The sequence below is a fragment of the Lepidochelys kempii genome, chromosome 15 (assembly GCF_965140285.1).
Source record: "Lepidochelys kempii isolate rLepKem1 chromosome 15, rLepKem1.hap1, whole genome shotgun sequence".
NCBI classification, from domain to species: domain Eukaryota; kingdom Metazoa; phylum Chordata; order Testudines; family Cheloniidae; genus Lepidochelys; species Lepidochelys kempii.
Window position 1 is genome coordinate 28,213,941 of NC_136394.1, and position 19,693 is coordinate 28,233,633.

Consider the following 19,693-nt stretch of genomic DNA (forward strand, 5'->3'; position numbering starts at 1 on the left):
ACTACATAAGGGAAGTGATATTACATAAATCAGAGAGAACATACTGAACACATTCTAAGTTCACCAATCTTGGTAGATCTCTGGAAATTCCTATAGGTTTCTGAGAATCTCAGATTTCTATTTCTTGTTAAATGTATGTTCCCAAAAAATGCATATTAACTGATTTTAAAAAAACAGACAAATGGGTAGGAGAACAGAAATGGTTATACTTAATATTTTTAGTGGCTTGTGTGCTGTCCTAAAACTATGCCCCTATGGTCCTTGAGACCATTTGCACAGCCTCAGGGTCAGCAGGAAATTTTGCTATATATACTCATGGGGAATGGTAGTGTCTTGAAAGTCTCTGAGATTGGAAGTGCAGTTCTTTCCTGATTCTTCTACAAGATGCTAATCGTGGAATGCCATTACTGCCAAAATGAGTGCCATGCTCCTATAAAATACGGGCAGCAGTAATGTTGCATGGGACAAGAGTTCCTTCCCCAAGGACATAAACACCATCCTAGCGAGCGCTCTCAGAGATAAGCTTACACTAAAATATTTGGGCTCGACTACTTCAAAAATAAGTGTTAAAAATAATCTCGATACAGTTTTCAAAAAGGGACTTTTCTATGTGAAATATTGTTGTTTTGTAATACTGTACCTTCACTAAGTCTTTCGGCCAACCCGTTCCTAAGACACTACGGCTGCCATATCCCAGTGTATTGCCTCCATACTCAGCAACCTTCCTACTGTTTGTGTTAGGACCAGCATAGATCACCAACTTCAAAACATAAAATACACTGTTAGACTGTAAAAGAAAAACAAAAAATCTAATAATAATACTTAGCACTTACACAGCGCTTTACAACTTCAAAGCGCTTCATAAACATTAAGAAACAAATCCTCACAACAGCCTTGTGAGGTTGATAGGCAGCCAGGCAAGTATTATTTCCCCATTTTACAGATGGGGAAACTGAGGCAGAGAGGGCTAAGTGACTTGCCCAAGGTCACACAGGAAGTCAGTGGCAGAATTTGCAATAGAAATCAGGAATTCAATCCTAGCTCCCAGAGTCCCATGTTCAGCCCACAAGAACATGCTGCCTCTCTAAATAAAGGGCTGGATCCTGCTCCTTTTGAAGTAAATGGGAGTTAACAGTTTGCAAATGACTTCAGTGGGGACATGATAAGGCCCAAAGTTTTTTGGTTTTTTTTTTTTTTAAAAAAGTGCTTAAAAGTTAATGGTTACAAAACCAGTAAGTTTAAGATTAGGTATCACAGGACTTAAACTACGTTAGAGAATACAAAGCCACAATTACTAAGCAGTATAAGTAAGTGGCTCTTAGATTACACAGAAAAGAAGGGTGGTATTTCATTAGCTATATTCTTGAAATTGAAAAGACATATTCATATTAATCCATGTAAACAAGCCATTTATAATCAGAAAGTTATCCTTTCCAGTTCTGCCCAGTTTGAACAAACTGTGCTGATCTACAAAGGAGACAACTAAATTAAAGAAATAAGGAAAACTGGGTGACAGAAAAAAGGAGAACGAACTCAACATGTTTTACAATAAAGAGGAATAATCTAAGCAGTCATGAAATGGATGTCAACAGGGAATGTTGGTCTGAGTTTGTGGAGGAGGTAACCTTTCTGAGGGTTATTATATTTCTCCCATTGAATTACCATCACCACATTCCGGCACCTTAGGAGAAATGTTCTGTACGAAGCTTAATTTTTTAAGGATCTACCAACTAAGTTTCCTGTTAGACAACAGTGACATTCACTGGACGTTACGTTCTAAAAAGTCCTTTGTAAATGTTTAGCCCATACTTTTTGACCTTTTCTTAATAGAATTATAGAAATTATCCCGCACAGAAATCAGAGATGGAAAAGATCTATTAAGTCATCCAGTCCCATCTTCCTGCCATTTCAAAATAGCTCCCTCATTGTGTATTTTCTAGTCTATAATCCAACCTAGTTTTACACGTGCTAAGAGAGGAGACTGACACCCTTCCCCTGACACCCTTATTCACAGCTGCCCACTACCCTAAATTTCTTTTCATCTCTAAATTCTAGGATTCTACGGAGAATCAGACCTTGTGGAATTACAGTATGGTGGCATTGCTGTCAGTAAAAACCTCCCACATCATCCTCGTTACTAGTAATAAGGTGCCATGGGTGAGGAAGAGCAGCAAAGATGAAAATGAGAAACATTAATGAAAGACACATAATAAAGAAGTTTCTGTACTGGCCCTTGCTTACCTTATCATAATCGTACTGTGAAGAACATCTGCTATCAAATCTAAGATATAAACAGCGGGCTCCTGGAATATGTACAGTTTCTTTAAACTTATAGTTGTCCCTGACAGGATGCACTGTTTCTACAGTTTTCCCAGCAGCCCAGGGAGCTGGGATTTTCAAGCCAGTGAGAAAACCTGGCTCCTCTTTCTCTTCTAATATTCTGAAATCACAGAAAAAGCTAAAAGGTAGTACTGAAGATGTACACATATAGTTTTGTATTATATATTCAAACACCACCATAAGATGTTTTAAAAAGCCTAATAATTCTCTTTGGGTTATTAACAGCAAACAAAATATTTGTCTAATCACTTTAAAGCAGGTGTGTTGAGGGTACAATGGCAGTTTAAATAACCTGAGCTCTTTACATTACAAATAAAACATGCCAAGCTGTAACCTGTAAACTTGGATATGTCACAGTTTTAGAAATCTAGAAAGCCCTGGAAAAAATTATATATAACAAGTAATGTATTGTACTATAAACTGGTTCCAGTCTTTGAATGTTAATACATAATCCATCTTCCCTCCTGGGATAATACTTGATAAAAGATAAGACCATCATAGAAGAATATATACGTAACATTTCATTCAAGTCTATGTAAGTCTGGAGTGCAAAGGAAGTTGTTGCATTTCACATATCTCAAAAAACTGCTTTCAAAACTACGAGTGCAAATACCAAAAGCTTAAATGTGAAATTAAACAAAACTTGCACATGATAACTGGATTTAAGCTGAGACTATATTCTTTTCATTTGTGACCTAAGATTTAAAACCAGGACTAGAGATAAATTACATCCTGCCCATTACTACTTAAAAATTACAATGAATTTAGAATACTCTATGCAGCTACAGTGAACCACATTTTGTTATAAAGCTCTCTATGATTCTGTACATTGACCTGGGACTCAAGCATGCAGAAATCCTTTTCAAAAGCTAGCGAGAGCACACACGCATGCTATACTTCATCTACGCTTCCCATTAGACCCATATTTCTACTCTTTATGGGAAATTATTTCTTTTCAAAAAATTAAATGCACTTTGTAAAGCCTTGTTATGTAAAATTGCTTTGTAGATTCAGACTACTGTAATGCTGACCCCTCAAGATCCTTGTTTCTATGAGTCATTCACTCTTCAGCAATGGTCAGACCAGAAGCAACATAATTAAAAAATGAGTGTTTTCAATACAAAAGTCGTGAATAATGGGAGTAAGAGGCAATCACCTCTCATCAGGGAACAGCTTGCCCTTCTGCTCTGAGGTACCACTGGGGGAACTGCCCACCTCTGAGAAAACTGGAGACTGGGTTTTAAGCAACAAGGCCGTCTGCAACAAACACAAACAACTTTATAAACACATGAAGACCATGTTTCACTGTAAGAACTGTGTAGGTTTCTGAAGCTTGTTAATATTACGCTGCATAGTTATTAATGCTGTAACTTAAACTGGATAGAGCACAATGGATAGCATCTGTTTCTGTTACTAGTAGTTGCCAAGCAGCAGTTCTTGAACTGTGATCCATGGACCACTTGCTGATGGTTTGTAGAGAGCTGGCTGGAAACATGCCACCAGCTCTCCTCATTGTTTCTAGTGGCTAAATCACATATTTTTTAAAAAGCTAAAAATAAATTAAATGCTTTCCTATTATTACTTTTCCATATAAACAACTGCTGTTGTTGCCACAGGGACATTGTCAAATTGCCCATGCGAAGGGAAGTGGGTTTATGAAAATCTCTTGTAGGATATAGTCCTCACCATGAAAGTTTGAGAACCTTTGAGCTAACAAATTAAGGGAAAAACTTAGTTAATGTAGCTGTATAAACACCATCACAAATTAGAAAATTCTCCATTTGTTAATAATTTGGAGAAATTTGCTTCTAGCTAGAACAGCGGTGGGCAAACTTTTTGGCCTGAGGGTCACATCGGGGTATGGAAATCGTATGGCAGGCCATGAATGCTCATGAAATTGGGGGTGGGGTGCGGTTGGGGGTAAGGGCTCTGGGGTGGGGCCAGAAATTAGGAGTTCAGGGTGCGGGAGGGGGCTCCAGGTTGGGGCACGGGGGGAGGGCTCTGGGGTGGGGCTGGGGATGAGAGGTTTGTGGCTCAGGACGGGGCTCCAGGCTGGGACCAATGGGTTCAGAGGGCAGGAGGGGGATCAGGGATGGGCAGGGAGGGCTCTGGCTGGGGGTGCAGGCTCTGGGGTGGGGCTGGGGATGAGGGGGCTGCGGAACAAGAGGGGGCTCTGGCTGGGATCGAAGTGTTTGGAGGGGAGCGGGAGGGGGATCAGGGTTGTGGAAGGGGATAGGTGTGCGGGGGGGAGGGGGAGGAAGGTGCTCAGGGGTGCAGGCTCCGGGCGGTGCGTACCGCAAGCAGCTCCCAGAAGCGTGTCCCCCTGCCAGCTCTGAGGCGCAGCCAGGAGGCTCTGCACGCCGCCCCAACCACAGGCGCCATCACTGCAGATCCCATTGACCAGGAACTGCAGCCAATGGGCAGCGAGGGCAGCGCCTGAGGACAGGGCAGAGCGCAGAGCCACCTGGCCACACCTCCATATAGTACATAGGAGCCAGAAGGGGTTCATGCTTGCTGCTTCCTGGGAGCCGTGGGGAACGGGGTAAGCCTCTGACCCCCCTGAGCTAGAACGTATAAGGACTTGGTCTTTTCATACTAGATCTTAACATATGTTTCCTTGTATGTGAACAACGCAAGGACAGCTTTGATCCAAAACCATAACAAGTGATTAGTTCTTATTACATTTTTATCAATCTTTGTATTGTGGAAGAACCCCACCAACAGCACAGCTCATTTTGGAGAGCTAATATAGATAACATTTCACCATTATTCTTTAGTCTTGATATTTTACCCTGGTATCCTTCATGAGAATACCACTGATAAATTTAAACACATAAATATTAAACTTGTTTTAAAAATCTATACTTCAATCCACTGTATAATGGCCATACCTGACTGGTATAAAGTACCAGCTGTACCAGCTGAGGCATCAGTGCATCGGCCATGGTTAGCGTCTGTAAATTTGGATGCATCAGAGACGTCAGTAATACCGGAAGCAGGTGACCAAGCATAGTAGCTTTGGTAACTTGTTCCAGGCCCTTTAACCTGCAACAAGAGTCAAAAGTGCACACTAACAATTCTTTTCATAGAATGCCACTACTATTTTTATTTAAAGAAATGAGTTTAATACCAAATCAGATTGCGTAAGTAAATGATTCAAAGTGCAGCAGAAAACTTTTATGTGCAAGTGTACTGAGAATATCTATTTTAATACGTACTGAACACTCCAGTGTCTCATAACATATACGATAAGATTCAGTGTCTTTTCTGGTAAGCAATTCCTATTTAGGAATGACAGTCCTAGAAGATTGTTTGGTGAATGATAATTAAATTCTTAATTTACTGTAGTGCCCAGAGACCCTGGTTGAGATCAAGGCCCCCAATATACTATGCATTGTACCAACAAAGGCAGACGCAGGGCCCAGCCCACAACTCCTTACAATATAAAAGTGCTGTTAGGCATCTGAGTCTCCAAGACTACGTATGAGGAAAAAAACCACCAAAAACCGAGTCTGTACGTATGGAGAGCAGCCCCAAAAAAGGGATGTATTCCAAAAGACATAACACAGACCCTAAGGGTGCAAACACAATATGCAGCTCAAAGGCTAGAATCTGAAACAGGATTTTTTCTAGAAAAGTCTTCTTCATTCTGGATATTTCAAATAACTTTTAGGCCTAACTCTTCCTTTTTCAAAATGGAGACATTTTCAAAACCCTTAAGATTTTGGGGAGTTTTTTTGTTTTCCATTCCCAGCTTTCACTTCCTGCCTGAAGAAAGAGGGCAGAGGGTGCTGCTTGGATGATATATGAAGGATATTCGAGTAACACTAAGGAATGTGACGGATACAAATGCTGCCGCCAAAGAGATCTTCAGGAGATAAAGACCCTAACCTACAGAAATTCTAGCAGGATGGATTCCAAAAGGGTGTTGGCGATTAAGGTTGTTTCCATTTATTATAATGTTTATGATACTTAGTCAAGTAACTGGACTAACTATAGTGCTAAAGAGACTTTTATGATTTTCAAGTATCTCTGTTGATCTGTATATTATGTTAACACGACTGAAATCAATTTACGGAAAGCCCAATTCAAAGCTCTCCAAAGGAAGATTGCCTTAGGGATGCCAAAGGATAATTCATATTAAGAACAGGTTTCAGAGTAGCAGCTGTGTTAGTCTGTATCCGCAAAAAGAAAAGGAGTACTTGTGGCACCTGAGATTTATTTATTTATTTGAGCATAAGCTTTCGTGAGCTGCTCTTCATCGGATGCATATTAAGAAATAGCTCCTGCCCTTCAATAATTTGATTATTAAATTAAAAACAAAAATAAAGGGAGGTAAGAATTCTGATAGTATTAGTTTCCCTTTACTAAGCAAGCTGGTTCACACAATGGGCAGCAGCACACATATTTCAGGCTAAAAGTATGAATTCAGGTTGTCTTACCTCTGCTCTCTGTCAGAAATGTCGCTGTTTATAACAGCTATAGTGACCTGTTGCAGTATTTCTAAAACTTCATCACATCCAGTCAGGATTTGTGTAGCAAGAGCCAAAATACTGGTCTTTAGCTCCTAGGTACAAAATGTTATACAATAATACTTAAATTCCCAGACAATAAACAACTGAACAAAATGATGGGTTTCCAAATTAAATAATGATAATGTGACCTGGCAACCCTATGGTAGTAGATTCATCCAAGACTTAAATTTGATTTGTAATGCTAAGCCCTAAAGTGCTGGGAGAAACTAGGTGCATTTTACAGGATGCACACGCAATTTCTAGGGAGGGAAGGAGTCCCCAGTCCAGAGTACTGCAGTGGTGATAGAATGCCCTAGAAGGTATGAGGATAACTGTAGAGAGAAACTGAACAATGAGAACATGGGTGAATAGTGAAAAAGACAGACAATAGTATTGAAACATTTAGAATTTACTCAATAAGCTTGAACATAAATGGCATTAGATAACAAGCATACAAATGCCTATCAAAAGCAGCAGACAGAAACAGCCCAATGACTTTAGCAATACAATTAGTAAGATTATGAGATAAATTACAAAAACAACCTGAGCTTTGGGACAAAACTGACACTTATGTAATGACAGCACTACCCCAGCAGCAGTGTAAATGTAGTCACAATTTAGTAAACCTCAAATCAATGAAACCATCATAATTCCCCAATCTCACCTTTCCCCCAGCTCCCTCTGGGACAGGGAGAAAAGATGGGCCTAGCAGCAAGCTCTGAAGATTAGCAAAGTCATGCTGATAGAGATCAGGGGAAAGACCATTCCATTTTTAGTTAAAAAAAACAGCAAAAATTTTGTGAGTGAAGTCAATAGTTATAGGAGGCCAAAATATCTTCTGAAAGCGGTAAGTTTACATATAAAAATCTCTAGAGTAGATGATGTCTAAAATTGTATTCCAAAGCTAGTCTAAATATGAAATTAAAAAAATACATGAAGTCCAGAAGACACCTACGTCCTTTAACAGCCAAGTCTGAAATGCCTTGACACAGAATTTTAGAAGGGAAGTGCTGGCAGACTCTAACAATATAGTGTCAAATGAAACTATACAAAGAACAATCACAGATTCTAGCTGAAGTATGGGACAGTATTGACTTCCACTATGTAACTTCTTCAACACAACAAAAACTGACAACACAAGTAGACTCTACCAGTAAGTTGCACTGCTGAAACATAAGAACTGTCAGAAGAACACTGGCCGTAGAAAGCATACTAGAATAAAACTCGGTGTTTACCTGTACCTTCAATGTCTCTCCCTGCAAGGAGCTGTCACTGTCATCATTTTCATCAGGTTTAATCAAAATAGTATTACTCAGAAGGTGGTTCTGTACAGCCATCAGATACCGCAAACATGAAGATGCAGCCTTTAATATAAATAAGCACATTTTACATTATCTGAACTCTTTAAATCAGACTTGGCACAGGCAATCCTTGTGCTTTTTCAAAGTATGAAAAAGGAAACAAACAGGGGAAAAAGTACAAGAAAGACACACAATTCCTGTTACTGAACAAATTATTGTCACTGAGTTACATAGTCCTTGCTGAATCAGCAGAATCTCACTAATTCATACTGAAGGCTGGGAGACCAAGGTATTTAGTGAACTAATAAGTAGGTGAAACATTTAAAAAGAATGAAGCATCATAAAGCACTAAATTTGTTTCAAAAATGTAGTTGTAATTAAACACTAAATGTATGCGTATATGTTTTGAGTGTTTATAGTAAAGGTAATGAAGTCTTAACATGAGACCTCAACTGCAGAGCTCAACCATGAAATCTTTGCTGAAAGGAGACGCACAGTCTCTGGTGTGAGATTCGAGGAGTGCAGGTCAATGAAACTGAAATGAGAATTAGTAACTTTACTAACATAGTAAAGTACTGCAGTAAATCTGAAAACATAAGATTCCAAACCTCATCCCACTTATTATTTCCCCATTGCTGCAACCTCATGTTCTCCTACTCATTAACGGTTGTGCAAGAATATCTATGTAAATTTTTACTACTCAAAATTTCAGCTCTTTACTCATCTCCCAACTCTGAGCATACAGTTTTCCTCTCTACTTGTATGCATAATTAAACACAACTCTAAAAGGCTCTCTCTATATTCTAATCCATTTTGTAAATCATTCTGTGAAACTTTGAAAGACCTTATACAAAAATAAATGTTAAAATTGAAACAGTTTGCAAGATGCCAGGGAAAACGTATCAATATGTTAACCTGCTTTAACACTATTATACAAGATCAGTTTGTAATGGAAGTGTCCTGCCCCCTTTTCTATTCATGAGCATTTTAATTCAGTAATATTAATCAGGTTTTATTTTTGCAACAATATGCACTTAAAAACTCCCTCCCCTATTCCTTTTCAAGACTGCATTATTGTATTCATTACACTTCTACACAAAAGAGAATGGGTGGCTGGAATCAAGAAATAGAAAGAAAACTTAAGCAAATTGACTATTTTCAACAAATACATTTTACTTACAGGCACAGTTGAAAGAAGTCTTTGAAATTCATCTTTAGATACAGTTTGGCACTTGGTGATTAAGATGCAAGATTCTCGAACAACGATCTTGAGAATGTAGTGCAAAAGCTCATCGTTTAGTCTTTAAAAATGCAAGAAAGACATGAGAAGATGTCGATGATTTATAATTAAAGAAAATTAATGACTGATACATTCAACACACCTGAGAAGTCTTGACAAACCATATTACAAATTAGTTTACACTGACTGAATGACTGCATCAGAGATGCTCAAGCACTAATATGTTCAACCAAAGCACTCTGATATCAAAGATGTTTGAAAAATAAAATGTCTCTGACCACAGTATAATACAAGACAGATATAGCTCTGGCATGTTTAAAATATCAGTACATTCTGCATTCATTTTGCTCACTGTACCTCCAAAGAGTCCACATCAAGTGAAGCCTTCTTTTTTAATAAAAAGAAACCCCTTCCAAATGTCAATCTTTAAGTAAACATTAGAGCTTCTTGAGGGTGATAGTCTTAGTGCTGAAGAGTGACACTTAATAAAACGTCAGCTGCTCTCATTTAACTATCAGGGAATTCACAAAAGTCTCCTCCAAACCACTTATGCAGTTCTACAGAAATTTCCAAAAGTTCCATAATACTTCAAACCACCAGGGGAATTCAGCGCTTTCAGCAAATGGTACAGTATGTACACAAGGCTAGCATTAGCTCAAACTGCAGTAACAAAGGGAATGAGTTGTTTAGGCAGGAAGTAGCTCAGTTTACAATAATGCTGACAAGCCAAATGCACCTCAATACAAATTAACAGCGACAACTGTGTTATTTCACTTTACCTGTAATGATCGTCATCTTCACTTCCAAATCTGTTGTTCTGAAGCTGTTCAGCTAAGTTAGTAAGGATCACATCACGAAGTTGGGAGAGCCCACTATTTCTCTCTCCTACAATGGCAGAATATGAAAAATGTTGTAAAACAGCCTTCTTTAGATGCATTTTATTAATTCATAAGGAATGTTGCTGGACATACACTTCTGACTAACAGTAACTATGCTTACAATTTATTGAGATTCTCCACAGACATATAAGCAGTTTGAGACTTACTGCATATATGCAGTACTGTTTTAAATTTTGAACGACTCACTGATTTTAGTTGAGTGGAAGATACCACCACTGTGGTCGATAATGTAGCCTCTCTACACACATGTATATCAACGTTTATGGTGTCTACTTTAAGATGAGGTATGATATGGACTTGTCAAGCGGTGCCGTTACCACAGAAATGGGGATAACTAATGACACCATCAACACATTAAAATGACCACTCGGAAGTACTTGCATTCGTTTCTTTAATTTAAAGACGCTATGTATTATTTCAGGATATAACACTGGATCTCTTTGTGACCTCAATGCATCACAAGAATCTAAAAGGTAAAACAAAATCTAATAATCAATTTGTACAGGTATCATTGGGTGCATGGGATCCCAGTAATAAGTGAGTGTTGAGAGAATGTGGAATCGGTCAGCGCTACGCTTGGCTGATGCAGCAACTCATGGTGTCGGACGCCATCAGGTGGTCGAGGGACATCTACCTAGAACGCATCACCGGACATTGGCAATACCAGGACGGATGAGCTGGAGTGCTGATGAGAAGCGCAGTGGGGAAAGTAACTGAAATACTTTTCTCATGGATTCAGAGTAACAGCCGTGTTAGTCTGTATTCGCAAAAAGAAAAGGAGTACTTGCGGCACCTTAGAGACTAACCAATTTGAGCATGAGCTTTCGTGAGCTACAGTTCACTTCATCGGATCATCACTCCCCACACACAGGAGAGTGAGTTTGTGTGTGTTTGATGATGTCTCCAGCAGGAGAGTGAGTTTGTGTGTGGGGAGGCGGAGGGTGAGAAAACCTGGATTTGTGCTGGAAATGGCCCAACTTGATGATCACTTTAGATAAGCTATTACCAGCAGGACAGTGGGGTGGGAGGAGGTATTGTTTCATGGTCTCTGTGTGTATATAATGTCTTCTGCAGCTTCCACAGTATGCATCCGATGAAGTGAGCTGTAGCTCACGAAAGCTCATGCTCAAATAAATTGGTTAGTCTCTAAGGTGCCACAAGTACTCCTTTTCTTTTTTCTCATGGATTGTATTTCCAACTGGACAATCTACCCTAAATGCTCAATTACTGAGGGACAATCTACATTCATTCCTATATTTGCTTTCTACAACCAACTCTCCGTATAACTTTTCATTAGTGATGTACCCGAGTATTCGGATTCTAATATCTAAACTGTATTGTTAAATTTATTCACCTTAATTTGGCTTATTGCTGATTATGCACTATATGTATCTTATGACTTTTTAAAACAAACTTTGTATTGTGGATAATCCGATGTACAGACACTCTCTTCTTAACTTGTGTATTATATAATTTTTTTTTTTTTTTAGCACTAGTGACATTTTTAGTTATCATCATCTTGTTCATCATTATGATCTCTGTCAAGAGTGAGTGGGTTACCATACTTACTTTACTGCCTTGGCATGTACATAGGTCTATGCAGGGAAGATTGTCCTGGCTACAGACAGTTGACTCTTTAGTGACCCAGTGACTTGTCCTTTTTGATGCAGTAACAAAGGGAATGAGTTGACTGAGAGTAGATTGAGGCACAAGCAATTCAGGTCTCTATAGATCTTTTCTTTCTTGGTCTGACCGCAGCACTGCTACCAACTTCCTTATTTCCAAAACTGTGGCTTGTCCAGCACTCTCTTCCAATTTGGCAAGATCTTTTAAGTGGTAAGATCCCTTTGTTTTGACAACATTAAACAATTTTTTTCTGAGCACCAAATCGGGATGACACAGTCATCTTGTTAATGTGTACAATAGGAAGTATTCAGAGTAGCAGCCGCGTTAGTCTGTATCCACAAAAAGGAGGACTTGTGGCACCTTAGAGACTAACAAATTTATTTGCGCATAAGCTTTCGTGAGCTACAGCTCACTTCATCGGAAGTATGTGCATCACAATTTGCATGCACGGGTATGAAGCAACGCTTGTCAGTTGTGCTGGTAATGGTATCTGTTTCAATCCGCACATTATCTATATGTTCCATTCTTGGAAAGTAGAGAACAGCAAGGATCAAAACAACTGTATCAGGTGACCTAATTACTACAGTGTCTTTGATACAAATGCCATACTAGTACATACAACATGCAGAAGCATCCTTCTGTCCACTTCCACTTGAGTACTGTGCAAGTCCTGGGCTTCTTCAATACCTCTACTGGCAATGGACTTTGCTCCTTCACCACTGGAAAAGCCTCAGTCAAGGAGGAGTGTTTCTGTTGGGTGTGCTCCTACACACACAGGTAGATTTTGAACCATAAACTCAGAGGAATTTTACAAGTGACTGCTTACTGGATGTCAACTTTAGAAACTTTTTCCACTGAGGCACAGGATGTCCACCAATCGCCTGGTATTTCTTGCATCCATCTTTAAATCCTGTCCAGCGCTGTCTTTCTGCAGTTTTTCACAGAAAGTTTTACCCACAAAAACTTATGCCCAAATAAATCTTAGTTTTTAAGGTGCCACCGGACTCTTTGTAGTTTTCACAGAGTTACTGTTGTCATATCTGTCACAGACTTCGATTACAGAATTAGCTTTGTCAAATCCTTTTTGGACCTGCCTCAAATATTCAGCAGCCCATTCATCAAATGTGTGGAACTTGTCTTCAGTCATCATTTGTATGACAGCTATGGCATCTTGGATGTACACTGTGGTTTCTTTGTTCCATGCTCTTAGCTCATGAATTATTCCAGCTTGATTTTACAGCTGGAACCCTAATTCAGCTTTGTCTGTTCTTCTCATTGTTCCATCAGTGGGACAAAGGCACAGGTCTTACTGGCTGACTAAGAACAGTTCCCATTGAAACATCATCACTGCATCTTGCGAAGGACAAGGCTCTGTGGAAAACTAGTATCTAATGTGACTGTCCCTCCCTTGCCAGACTTAAATTTGTTCTTCTTGGCCATGTCAGCAAGTATTTTGATGCCAGATTTCTTGATTGGGCAGCTGAAGAAGCTGTGTCTCTTCAGAATCAAGTGCACCTCTCACAAATCTCTCCATTTGTTCTTCACCAACATCTGCTATTTTCAGTAGAGCTCCCATACAACTGATGTTACATGCGGTTTAGTAGATATTTTGATAAGCATCCTTGGATGTACTTCAAGGTCAAATGGGTTTGTCATGTTGTTGATGACATGGTTGGTAAAAGAACATAAGAATGGCCATACTGGGTCAGACCAAAGGTCCATCCAGCTCAGTATTCTGTCTACCGACAGTGACCAATGCCAGGTGCCCCAGAGGGAGTGAACCTAATAGGTAATAATCTAGTGATCTCTCTCCTGACATCCATCTCCACCCTCTGACAAACAGAGGCTAGGGACACCATTCCTTACCCATCCTAGCTAATAGCCATTAATGGACTTAACCTCCATGAATTTATCCAGTTCTCTTTTAAACCCTGTTATAGTCCTAGCCTTCACAACCTCCTCAGGTAAGGAGTTCCACAGGTTGACTGTACGCTGAGTGAAGAAGAATTTCCTTCTTTTGTTTTAAACCTGCTACCAATTCGTTTCATTTGGTGGCTCCTAGTTCTTATATTATGGAAACAAGTAAATAACTTTTCCTGTAACATGCTCTTCATCCCTCTTCAGGTGCAGAGGCAAGGACTTGTTTGCGGACTTAGTCTTCATTACTTCTTGTTAGGACACTTCTTTCTCTCATAGCTTTTGCATATTCATAATATGAAGCTGTGTACTGTCATCTCTAACTCTAATACTGGCCTATGCATACGTGTAACTGAATTAAAAGCTAGTTTCCAGAATATTTCAAAGGCTAGTACTGCATGCATAGGCAATTACAAATTAAAACCTTCTACCAGGCAGACTAGATGCTACATTGTATGTACAAAATCTTACAAATGGCGAAGCGATTTGATCATTGTGATCGTTCCCTTCTATTCGACATTGGTGAGGCCTCATCTGGAGTACCGTGTCCAGTTTTGGGCCCCACACTACAAGAAGGATGTGAAAAAATTGGAAAGCATCCAGCAGAGGGCAACAGAAATGAGTAGGGGGTTGGGGCACATGGCTTATGAGGAGAGGCTGAGGGAACTGGGATTGTTTAGTCTGCGGAAGAGAAGAATGAGGGGGGATTTGATAGCTGCTTTCAACTATCTGAAAGGGGGTTCCAAAGAGGATAGATCTAGACTGTTCTCAGTGGTGGCAGATGACAAAACAAAGAGTAATGGTCTCAAGTTGCAGTGGGGGAGGTTTAGGTTGGATATTAGGAAAAACTTTTTCCCTAGGAGGGTGCTAAAACACCGGAATGAGTTACCTAGGGAGGTGGTGGAATCTCCTTCCTTTGAGGTTTTTAAGGTCAGGCTTGACAAAGCCCTGGCTGGGATGGTTTAGTTGGGGATCGGTCCTGCTTTGAGCAGGGGGTTGGACAAGATGACCTCCTGAGGTCCCTTCCAACCCTGATAGTCTAGGATATTACGAATTCACATACATTTATATCTATCCACTACACAGTACAAACTGTGGGCACACAATCTACTGCTACTGGTGCACAACCTTCAGAGAGAGACTGATCTGGTCAGCAAATTTCAGTTCTAAATATAGAGAACGATTAACATCACTTGTGACATATTTTGACAAATAAGAATATGCAATGTGAAAACAATTCATGTTAGTATACTGCAAAATGTTGGTATTCACCATTTTTGCCACATGCTAAACAGCTACATAATTTCTGGGGAAAATAAATACTTGCCCATGTAAAACCAATACGAATATTTTACTATGTTGTCATTTGGTAGCTTTTACCAATAAACACCACATTAAGATACTGAAATTAACATAAACAGTAAAAACTGTAATCAGTCATGTTGCAATGTTTCTGGAAGTGCGGGGGACAAATGACACTCAATTTGCGTAACACTGGTTCACCTCACCTACAGATTTAGGACACCACTTGACAGTTCCACATCGTCCCTCATCTACACATACATAAAATAATTTTTCAAATGATATACAGTGGGGATGTGTGTAAGATGAGGGCCCTTTCTGAGGAATTGCTGCATACCTGTTAGGTACGATATTCAGGCTAGACAAAGTACATTATGAATAGTGTCAAAACAGATTTGTAAACCTTTCTAGTTTTAAGTTAGACCTTGCCATTACTCTGATACAGTGTTTCACCTTCCCCACATATCCAGACAAAGCACTGAGAACTTAAAAACATTCTATAACTTCCAAGGAAGTGTTAGTTTATGATAGTCTAACATTCAACCACTTTCCTGAACTTCTTTAATCCCAGAAATAAAAACTACTAACAGGAAAAAAGACAAAACCGCCCTCTCTCTGCTTAGTTTTTAAATTAAAAAAATTATCCTCCAGAGTATCAATAAAAACTCACCTTCCGTCAAGACCAACTTAAGTAAGTTATTAATTTCCACTTCTCCAGGATATAGGATATTTAAGCCAGAGCTAAAAAAAAAAAAAAAAAAAAAAGGGTGGGGTGGGGTGGGGTGGGGAGAAGAGGGGAAATCAAAAGTCAAATTTAACATTTGTTTATAATGAGTGACAGGAAAATAGTTCCATTATAAACATGGGAAACAGAACATTAAAAATTTGGAACTTACAATTGTATAGCTATCACCCTTAGAATTATTCTATATGGTTGCCTGAATTTTTATAAAAAGACATTTTTATACTAAGGAAAGACATCCAACATATCTTAACATTTAGATTAATTTGTCATAGAATTGCAAATTCTTCCTCTGTGATTTCTGCTAATCAAATAATTTTTGTTGAATAAGCAGAGGATTTCCCCCCTCAGAACCATCTGCTCCCTCCTGACAAATCCTACAGTGAAGTCATCATTGTAACATACGAAAGCACAGTCATTTCTGTAACAAACAGACCAATGTCAAACACAGGATGACAGCTTTACTGCAAATCCAAGCAGAATTGCTGCTTTCTCCCTGTCTCCACCAGCGCTAATCAAATATCTGAAATAAGAGCTATAGGAAATGAAAGCCAGTAGCCAAGAACTTTTACTGGTATTAACTCCTTTAACCTCATTAACCTTTGACCCATTATGGAAATCCTTCTTTAAACTAAATAGGGAGCCAGAAGTACAGTAGTGTTGGAACTGCACTGCTATAGATACACCTCAAAATAAGTGGTCTTTTCCACTCCTTTAATAGTTTGTCCCCTCTGCATAAATTATTCACCATATCAAGGGTAAGAGACCATCCTTGTGCACAGGCATGTGCTCCTGATTGCTTATAGCAGTGGTCTCCAAACTTTTTTGATCGCGCACCCCTATCAGTAATAATTTTTTGAGCACGCACCCCCAATATATGTATAACTTATAGACATGTACTACTGTACTATTATGTAAATTATAAAACACACACAAAAACAAATTAAAAAACGATGAGATAAAGATGAAAAACAATATTTTTAAAATAATTTTTTTTATTTATTAACGGTACAAAAAACCTTTTCGCTGTCACTAAAAAAAATGATTAATAATATTTTTAGTGGGAGCAATGTGATTGAATATGCTTTACAATTTTTGAAAATCTTGGTTTAACACTTTGTGATACAGCAGGCGCTCAGGGTGGGGGTACGGGGTCTGGGAGGGAGTTAGGGTGTGGGAGGGCGCTCAGGGCTGGGGCAGGCAGGGGGTGCAGAGCACTTACCTGGAGCAGCTCCTGTTTGGTGCAGGGGTGTGTGCAGGTGGCTCTGCGCAGCGCTTCTGGGAGCTGCCTCCCCAACCCGGGCAGGGCCACCCGGAACGCAGGAGCTTTAGGGGCTTCAGGGCCTTGGGCTAAAGGAGCCCCGGGGCCCTGGCCTGCACTCTAAAGCCCCTTTCGGAACGCAGCCCTGAGAGCATGGGCCGGAGGACTCAGGAGGAGCAGGGGCAGCCGCGCAGCCAGCGGCCGGAGAGAAGCAGCGCCTTCCCCTTCAAAGCGCCGCTTCTCTCTGGCCAGCTTTGAAGGGGAAAGTGCTGCTTCTTTCCGGCCGTCAGCAGCGCGGCTGCCCCTGCTCCTCCATGGGCCGGAGGACTCAGGGCCGCCCCACCTCCCCCCCCTTTATTTTTTCCCTCCTGCGGTGCTCCTCCTGCTGCGCCCCCCACAATTGATTGTCTTGCGCACCCCACTTTGGAGACCACTGGCTTATAGTGTTAAAGGAGCTACTATACGGACATGTTTTACCTTATTAAATGTGTCTCATACCAAACATAAGTGTGTGGTCTACTGTTCATTTTACAAGACTGAACTGGAGCCAAGATTTCTGCAGTTTTTTCCCCAACTCAGTCTCTGACCCAAGACTGATCACAGTCAAGTCACTTTGAAATGTAGACTTAGAATAGCCATCACCACATGGAGATTCTACATTTCATAGTACCTTACAACACAATTTATTTAACTCAAAATTTAAGTCAGAAAATATGAACCTCAAAGTTAACTTGGAATTTATTATTTTACTACAATAAGAAGAAATCCTTCCTGAACATTACAGATCTGCTCCTTTGCTTACATAAGATACAATGCTTTAAAATATTTGCTGACCAAAAACAATGAATCTAGTCAAATACTGTAACAACTACTTAACTGTTGTTCTATCAATATCCGCAGTAAACACAGTCAGCAGCATATATAAAACCTGAAAAGACGGCCTTCAAACCAAACACGTACTACTATTCTCTAGTGCATTTAAATGGCTGTGTACATTTTGTAACTTAGTGGTTTATAAGAAAGGCACACAGGTTGATCTTTGGAAGATTTTGTTCTCAAGCTTTGGAACATTTCCCACTTGAAAGCAGATTTGCAATCTGTGATTAGGTTACCTGAGACAACATTATTTGCCCTTGAGATGCACATTTTCTGATTCTCTTGATACACAATTGCATTTTTTCCACTTTATTGTCCTCTACTTGGTCACTCTGCTGTCATGACAAACCACAGAAAGGTTTCACAGCTTGTAGCTCAAATGAGACAGCAGAGCCTTTCAGGCTCTGTGACACTGCTCCCTCAGCACTACTGCCTAGTGTGCTGGGGAGCTGAAGCATCTGTTAGGTGCTGATGCCGCAACACAAAGACACTGGGCTCTCCCCATCCCAGGACTCCTATACATCACAGGTTTCTCATCTCTAAACACAAGTCTCCTGCCACCCCAAGCCACCTGGACACCCTTGCAACCCATTTCATACTTTTCCAAAATCATCCTCAACCTATAGCATCCCCAAACCCCACTCACTTCACTTGTCCCCACACTCCTGTTCACCCCCCCCACATACACACACAAAAAAACCTCAAATCTGCTTTCTGAAACATTGCTCTAACCACCATCATTTACATAGATTCTTTCACCCCAAAGCATATATAAACCACACACACAAACACACTACACCCGTCACTGAATGCAGACAACTCTTGGGTGAAACATGACAGCTATGTAACACCATACTCCTAATTAGGTTAAAAGAAAAAGAAAAAAAGTGTAGCCAGTAGGAACTGCAGGAGCAATTTAAAGTAGGCATAATGTAGTTATTGCATACTGCATCACCATCACCACTTAATATAACATCTTGCATTTTTCTTCCCCTCCAAACCAACCAAATTTGCAAGATCTGATCATATTTATCTAAAATTTGCCAAAGGCATAGTTTACACACAAAATCCTGGATTCTTATAATAAAGTTCAGATTAGCTGTATTTTTAACTTGAATGGGTCAGTGTACTAAGAAATAAGAAATTACATTCAGGTTATGATTTTTCATAACTATCTTTAAGATCTTAGTTTCACTTTGTTTTGACAAAGTAACATTGGTATTTACCTGATTGCTAGACAGACCTCCTTCTGAATTTCAGGGCAAATCTGGCTCTTTGGTGCCATCAGTAACTGCCAAAGTAAAAGGCCAGACCTTCTAATAATGTCTCTATTTCTCTCAGTTTGGGGGCTGAAGAAAAATTTAAAAACCACCTACAAAAAACAATAGTTATAAAATACAGCAATATTAAAAACAAATTTCTTCTCTACTCAAGGCAAGTGCTTCATACAGGAAAGCACCTATAACATAGTGGCTCAAATGGAAGCAGAGTTAGGCCAACTTTAAACATTTTTATGGCCAACACTCTAAATAATTTCTCCAAGGTTGCTCAAAGTTGGTGGTAGTCAGGAATTGAACCCAGATCTACTGAATCTGTGATCAGTGTCTTAACAAAAACTAGACAAACCACCCTTGTCCTTGAGCAAATAACTTAACCTCTCTGGATCTTATCCAAT

General features: G+C 39.7%; 1 protein-coding gene across 2 annotated transcripts in view; it reads right to left on the reverse strand.

Annotated features, from left to right (window-relative positions):
* Positions 1-19,693, reverse strand: part of HECTD4 (HECT domain E3 ubiquitin protein ligase 4) — a 121,496-nt gene that overhangs the window by 55,755 nt on the left and 46,048 nt on the right. The window contains exons 13-22 of one of the 2 annotated variants that reach the window (XM_073313568.2): positions 19,245-19,390; positions 15,810-15,880; positions 10,175-10,280; positions 9,336-9,456; positions 8,096-8,218; positions 6,783-6,907; positions 5,232-5,385; positions 3,497-3,597; positions 2,242-2,440; positions 641-760 (exon numbers count right to left, since the gene is read on the reverse strand). In XM_073313568.2, the coding sequence (XP_073169669.2) occupies positions 641-760; positions 2,242-2,440; positions 3,497-3,597; positions 5,232-5,385; positions 6,783-6,907; positions 8,096-8,218; positions 9,336-9,456; positions 10,175-10,280; positions 15,810-15,880; positions 19,245-19,390 (1,266 nt within the window). Of the gene's footprint in view, positions 1-640; positions 761-2,241; positions 2,441-3,496; positions 3,598-5,231; positions 5,386-6,782; positions 6,908-8,089; positions 8,219-9,335; positions 9,457-10,174; positions 10,281-15,809; positions 15,881-19,244; positions 19,391-19,693 lie in introns of both variants that reach the window. The other variant, XM_073313567.2, reaches the window with a different exon arrangement.